The sequence below is a fragment of the Cottoperca gobio genome, chromosome 24 (assembly GCF_900634415.1).
Source record: "Cottoperca gobio chromosome 24, fCotGob3.1, whole genome shotgun sequence".
Taxonomy (NCBI): Eukaryota; Metazoa; Chordata; class Actinopteri; order Perciformes; family Bovichtidae; genus Cottoperca; species Cottoperca gobio.
Window position 1 is genome coordinate 2,316,255 of NC_041378.1, and position 7,500 is coordinate 2,323,754.

Below are 7,500 nucleotides of genomic sequence, written 5' to 3' on the forward strand. Positions count from 1 at the left end.
CAACACTTTTCTCTGTGTTGTAAACTTTACATTGATAAAATAAACTCTGTTCAGTTGCAATGAGTTTAAAAAAAAAAAAAATAGCAAGAATTAATATAAGCGTTCTCTGTGCAGGTTGATGCTGAAGCATCACATCCAGTAGGAAGAAGTACTGCGATCTGGTGGGTGAAAGTAGTAAGTATTTTCACAATTAACTATAAAACGGTCTTCATATGACCAACGGTCAAAACCCCAAATAATTCCCCCCCCCCCTGAGAGAAGCAGCAAATGAAACATTATGTTCTGTTTTCTTCCCTTTGAAGTGAAAACTCGGGTAAAATGTTGGTCAGAAAAATAGACTAATCGACCTTCTACGAAACCAGAGGAGGGATTATATCTGTCGCTGCCAGAGACTCACTACACAATCCTGCTGCGTCACACACACACACACACACACACACAGTACTCATGTTATTTTCCTGCAGCAGCCACACGTGCACTGGGGCTCTAACCAAACCCTATAAATAGTTGAAAGAAAGATCGCAGTAATGAGCCATGTGTGTTTGATTTGATGGAACTCGGGGAATGCTTGATGCTGCAGAGGGCACGCTCCTAACCCATGTTTGGAAATACCACAGGGTTTAACATATACCAGACGTAAATAACACCTGCTGGGAGTCACCTGCAGGAGAAGAGGGGAGAGGACCGCGCATGACGAAAGAGTAGGGCTGTGTGGATTACACAACGGCATCCTACGCAGCCCCCACTGGATTCTAACGCTACAAACAGTTAATAACATTAGTGGAGCATAAGCTTTATCTGCAACTGTGCAGAATATCGGGATTAGCTTCCAAGTATTCGGTACAGACGTACAAAAAACTATTCAGAAATTCACAGGAACGTCCAGATTAATTCTTAGATGACCTGAAGTGGCTTCATATGAAACATCCCTCCCACCTTCGACCTGCAATCAAGCAAATGATTTGTAAATCCAGTTTGACTTGGAGCTGACGCACAGCTCACAACACTGCCTGTACGTGCTGACGGAGAGACAGGAATAACTGGATGGATCTGAGTGGGCCACACACACACACACACACACACACCCTTTTTCTGCGTGTGTTCCAGACATGTTTGGAAAGTTTTTACGAGGATAGGATGCCACAATGCGAGAACCTCAAGATCTCTCAACTCTGAGGTCCCCCCCCATAGATGTGTTTATCAGTCGTCAACATGTTTCCCAAATGTTTTAAATTCTCAAAATAGAATTTAAATTTAGTTTTTCGTCATCGGCATGACCATAAAAACATCATATGAAGACAAAAACACGCCGTGTACCACTTCTCCTCCGCTGGGAATTTCCCATTTCTTAATTGTGCAAATGTCAATCAGCACAAGAAGATCAGGCGGCATCATATCACATGATCTTTAACTGTCAGCACTAACGACTGTCCTTACCTCTCCTGTGATAGGCCGACCAGGCTGCGTCCGTCCACGCTCAACAGCTGGTCACCTGCAGCCAATCGACCGTCCTGTATAAACACAGACGTACCTCAGCGTGAGTCACCGTGTATGTCTTTCCTCATATTTTCCCGTTTCTGTGTGTACACTAACCACGTCAGCTGCTCCTCCTTTGACGACAGACTTGACATAGATGCCCAGCTTCTCCTGACCAGCACCCTACACACAGAGATGAAGACAGAATAAACAAAACAGCAACAAAAGAAGAAGATTTCACATCTTAATAAAACATAAGACAATAAAAACGACTAATAATTCTACAAAAGTGCACGTTAACATGTCTGAGGCCGGAGTATCAGGACACTTTCATGCTGCTCGTTGAGGACGACACCAGCAGCAGCAACCCTTTTCTTTAAACCCGAGAACATCCACCAGAACGTACGTGTGTGTGTGTGTGTGTGTGTGTGTGTGTGTGTGTGTGTGTGTGTGTGTGTGTGTGTTCGTTATACGTATGTTTGTGAGCGCACACTTGCAGTGTGGTGACGTTTATATTTAGTAGTTAACGAACATATTATAGTTACATGCTATATTTTATCAGGTTTATAATTATTTGTATTATTATAATTTGGTTGTCATTGCTTTAATGAGGGTCATTGTAACGGTCAGACGAGTCGGTAAAACCAGAGAAATGTTTTCTGTATAAAGGCTGTGCACATGTTTTTAAACTTTTGTTTCTCTTCCAACACTTGAAGTCTTTAAAAATGTAATCAATTATTAAATTAACTGCAGAAGACTGAAGACATCTCTTCATTCAGACTTGCTTTAGAGCAGGTTTTTAGGAGACTCAGTATAAAGCTTAAACAGAAAAGTTCAGATGTGCACACACACACACACACACACACAATTAAGAATCACAGCATGTCTATAAACTTGCTCATAAAACCGTGGAGTGGATTAAAAACACTCCTAATTGCTGCCATTTGTCAGACCTGGCAATGAGGCACAGTGTGTGTGTGTGTGTGTGTGTGTGTGTGTGTGTGTGTGTGTGTGTGTGTGTGTGTGTGTGTGTGAGGTTAAACTCAGGTTAATAGCTCTTACTGTTCGCAGGTCACATGTATTCACTGTTTCCTCAGCTGTAGTGCAGAAGATAAAGACGTCTGTATGAACGGCAGAGTTTCACTAACTTCACTTCTAGACTTTTTAATATCACTTAGAATACAATTTAAGAACCAGAGCGGACAAACTTCCTCTCTTAATACGGCTCAAGGAATGAGAGAAAACCAGTAGAGACAATAATGCATACAATACATGAAATGAATAACAATTATACCACAGTTCTTCCCATCTGTTTATAACAATAAACTTAGTGATGATCAAGTAATGTCACGTGGAACCAGACAAGCAGCAGAAACTTAACTTAATTAAAAAAGTTAATTAAATCTTTATGAGTTGATGAGTTAATAGAAATATAAAAATAATCATAAATAATAATAATAATAAATAATAATAAGTAAAAATAAATAATAATAAATAATAATAATAATAATAATAAGTAATAATAAGTAATAATAAATAATAAATAATCATAAATAATAATAATAATAATAATAAGTAATAATAAGTAATAAGTAATAATAAGTAATAATAATAATAAATAACTTTAATGATACATATTCAAGAGCTTTGAAAATGTAATTTTAAAGAACTATATATATATATATAATTATTAAAATAAAATATATATATATTTTAAATAGTAAAAGAAATAAACGCTTTAGATCAAAACACATGATCTTCTTCATCAGAATGAGTTCTTTATTCACTTTTTCTTTAAATAAAATGGAAAATTTAACAATCATGTGATCAAAAGCTCCAGAAAAGCTACTAAATGGACCTTGTGAGTCTTTCCCAAGTAAACATCTGATTTAAGTGAACATTGGATGTTAAAAACACAATCTCTGAACAGTGGAACCACATATCACCCGTTTCTTTTGTTTTCTCGATATTCTTTAATAACATCTACAGATTTCTGGCTCGTTGCTTGAGAACTTTGTTTGTTTGTTTTCCTGCAGCAGGAAACTACTTTTGAATAAGTGGGGACATAAAGAATGTGGGTTCAACAGGTTCAAACTGATCAGTTGGATTAAAACTCACAATGAGTTTAGTGTCGCCTTCATCCTGAGCGCTCACATCGTAGCACGTACTTCTTCTGAGTGCATGTGAACAAATGTCATCTTTCAGAAACACTTTCTGTCTTAATCTCCAAATCTATTTTCTACATATAAACGATGTGAATTCAGCAACTAGAGATACATTCTGCTTGTGTCACGTCCTCCATCATCCACAGATCTGCGCCTCAGTTTCACCAGAACAAACAGACATCAGGCGTTCAAACTATTTGACCCACAATGTTCCAACTCTTTCGCTCTAATAATGAGTCTGGATTCATGCAGGCACGGATTTCCTGTGAGTGACATTAAGACGAGAGCGGAGCAGTGAATCACTCTGACTGCTTGATGTCTGTTGTACATTAAAGAGCCTCTTGTTTCAGATGGAGCCACAGCTTCATGCATTTATCCAGAATGACGGATCGGGGCGCCAAAAATCCGGCTCCAGAGACACTTGTGGGAATTTCCTGAATCCCCTGAGGGTGTTCAGAGGGGCTTTTAGCAAAGTTAAAGGGGTCCCAGAGGGGGCACAACTCCTATGCATCAGAAGAAATAAAAAACAGCTTATAAGCATGTCTGCTGCATCGGTTTGAGTTTAGTCTTTTGATGGCTATTAATTGACTCGTGTCGCACACATTGGACACATTAGACAGGAAGTAGGAAAGGTACAGTCGCTGTGACCTTCATAAGAACACTTTATCACAAATCATCCCCACCCTTTGGCGGCCACAGTTCTCGCCCTGACGCTGCCTTCACATGATAGGAAGAGATCTCTGCCCTCTCCCTCCCCTGTGCCGCGCCGTGCCGTGCCGTACGGCCGTTATCTCATCGGTTGCACTTTGAAAAGGTCAAATTTGAAATAATCTCTCCATAGGAAAACAACAGCACAGCAAGTTCTACCGCTGATCATGTGACCTGCAGCTTAAGAGGTTACAACTCTGCCATGGAGGTCGAGTGTTAGTGAGCGTGTGTGTGAATGCATGCACCTTCCCTGCACCCTGATTAGCAGCAACAAGGTGCAAAGCTGCACATCTTAACACAATCATTGTACAATATAAAGCCCTTCTGCAGCACAGACACACCAGAGAATGTAAAGGCAAACTAAAGATGCACAGACGTGTTGAAACATGTGCACGTGGACACACGGCCGTTGTATCGGAGTGAAACCAGATGCGTCACAAACACGATCAACTGATTTGTTACGAAACAACACGTTTGCTGTGAATGTTAATCTATAAGAATAGCTGGAATACCTGACGGAGAGCTTTACCGCTTGATTTACTGTTTTAATGGGCAGCTCTGGGTCTTTAAAGTGCCCCGACACAACAAATCAAGCGCACCTTAAAGCTGCCAGGTCCGCATTAAGAGAAGGAACGGCCTGAAGGGTTGGGCAGCTTTAAAGCACCTCCACTTCTAATAACAACGTTAAGCTCTCAAATCAAATCTCGCTCACATTCTCAAGCGGCTGCACTTGAATATTATCTGGAGATAACTTTGGTGTGGACGCAACATGGACACAACTCTATCGATTTCCTGAAGTAATCCCCTCCGAGCACAAGCATGCAGAAAACTAACAAGCAGAACTTTATGAATGAAGTCGTTCATGAACTTTTTTATGGAAATAATGGTATTTTAAATATAATGTGATTTCATTCAGGAGAAAGTAAATGTAAAGCTAATGTTCCCTGATGTTCAGTGACCGCTAACGACTTCTATCGTTTTGCTCATTTTTTATTAAATCAAGTAATTAAATCACAATTTATCTCCCACCAACTGAGAAACACTGTAGTCCCTGAAACACTGTAGTCCCTGAAACACTGTAGTCCCTGAAACACTGTAGTCCCTGAAACACTGTAGTCCCTGAAACACTGTAGTCCCTGAAACACTGTAGTCCCTGAAACACTGTAGTCCCTGAAACACAGTAGTCCCTGAAACACTGTAGTCCCTGAAACACTGTAGTCCCTGAAACACTGTAGTCCCTGAAACACTGTAGTCCCTGTAGTCCCTGAAACACTGTAGTCCCTGAAACACTGTAGTCCCTGAAACACTGTAGTCCCTGAAACACTGTAGTCCCTAAAACACTGTAGTCCCTGAAACACTGTAGTCCCTGAAACACTGTAGTCCCTGTAGTCCCTGAAACACTGTAGTCCCTGAAACACTGTAGTCCCTGAAACACTGTAGTCCCTGTAGTCCCTGAAACACTGTAGTCCCTGAAACACTGTAGTCCCTGAAACACTGTAGTCCCTGAAACACTGTAGTCCCTAAAACACTGTAGTCCCTGAAACACTGTAGTCCCTGAAACACTGTAGTCCCTGTAGTCCCTGAAACACTGTAGTCCCTGAAACACTGTAGTCCCTGAAACACTGTAGTCCCTGAAACACTGTAGTCCCTGTAGTCCCTGAAACACTGTAGTCCCTGAAACACTGTAGTCCCTGAAACACAGTAGTCCCTGAAACACAGTAGTCCCTGAAGCACTGTAGTCCCTGAAGCACTGTAGTCCCTGAAGCACTGTAGTCCCTGAAACACTGTAGTCCCTGAAACACTGTAGTCCCTGAAACACTGTAGTCCCTGAAACACTGTCCATGCAACTAAATGAACCTGAATTCTACAACAACAGGTCCTCGAGGGTTTCTGTCTGGACCGTCACAGTGATGTGACATTTTTCTCCAGAGCCCTGCTGCGTGCGCCTGACTCACGCTGAGAAACTGACCTCTACAGCAGATCCACAGAAACAAGAAGCTGATGCAGGCGCACCAACGCGACAATGTTAACGCACGTCAACCTGCCTTTCTGTGGGTCGAAACCACGGAGCCATAACGAGGCAGCCGCAGGTGTTAGACATCTTCTCTGGACACTCTGTGGGGGACTGACGTCTTCTTCACTTGTAATCTTCTAATTGTGTTGCATCTGTTAGGACATGACCGTTTGAAAAAACCTGTATGATTCTCGAGTAAATGCAATTTAGTGACCTTTAGAAAATGTAGCCGTTTATAACCACGCCCGATTGTAACCTGAGAAGATATTAGATGAGATGTATCTGTAAACAGTGTGCCGATAAAAAGTACAGAAACAACAAACTAGTTCATCCATCAGTGAGTATTTCGGCCTCAAAAATGCACCATATCTTGGGCTGTATTTGCTATACTTGTCACCATTATGTCGAAAACACTGAACAGTTGAGGGACCTACAGGATTAAAACGCTGTTTCACCGTGACCTCTGATAACCTCACAACACCAGAAGTTAGCTCAGAAATGAAAACAGTTTGTCCTCGTTTTTCCATGCAATCCGTGCCAATCCTACCACAAAGTAAAAGTTGGGTTTTATTATGTATTATAACTCTTCCACACACCTTGTAAACACCTCCTGCCCGCAGCTTCACAGGAAAGCGAGTGCATGTGTGCGGTGCATCCTCCCATTGTTTGAGCCTTCACAGGGGGGAACCCTCTCATACTATTGTTCCACTTCTAGTACAATTCAAAATCAGCTAACAAACAAACATCACTTCAAACACACCAACTTTCCCCTTTTCAGCTATGATTGCATTCATCAAACAGAAGTCCCTTCAGAATTTCAGCAGTTTTACAAGTATAAATGCACACAAAGTGCAGAACTATTACTACAGACCTACTCAGATTAAGGGTTCTCTGGTAACTTCTCCACATTAATCTATCAACCACAAGACACAACTTCATTTTAATAAAAGGGAAAATGTATCAGGTGAGATAATCTGCCAATAACCAAAGCAGGTTTAAACTCACGTTTTTTTGAATGGAGTTTGGTGCAACATTGTCAGGTCTCTGAGAAACCTGCAACATGCTACAAATGTAATTGTTTCAGATCTGTACAGAGGGAATGTTCTGTTCTTTACTTAGCAAACGCACCGACGCAGG

At 41.1% G+C, this 7,500-nt stretch overlaps 1 protein-coding gene across 1 annotated transcript in view; it reads right to left on the bottom strand.

Annotated features, from left to right (window-relative positions):
* The window catches only part of LOC115028887 (afadin-like), a 78,339-nt gene that overhangs the window by 19,412 nt on the left and 51,427 nt on the right, over nucleotides 1-7,500 (bottom strand). Inside the window, 2 exon segments of the mRNA XM_029462797.1 lie at nucleotides 1,438-1,511; nucleotides 1,594-1,659. Coding sequence (XP_029318657.1) covers nucleotides 1,438-1,511; nucleotides 1,594-1,659 — 140 coding nt within the window.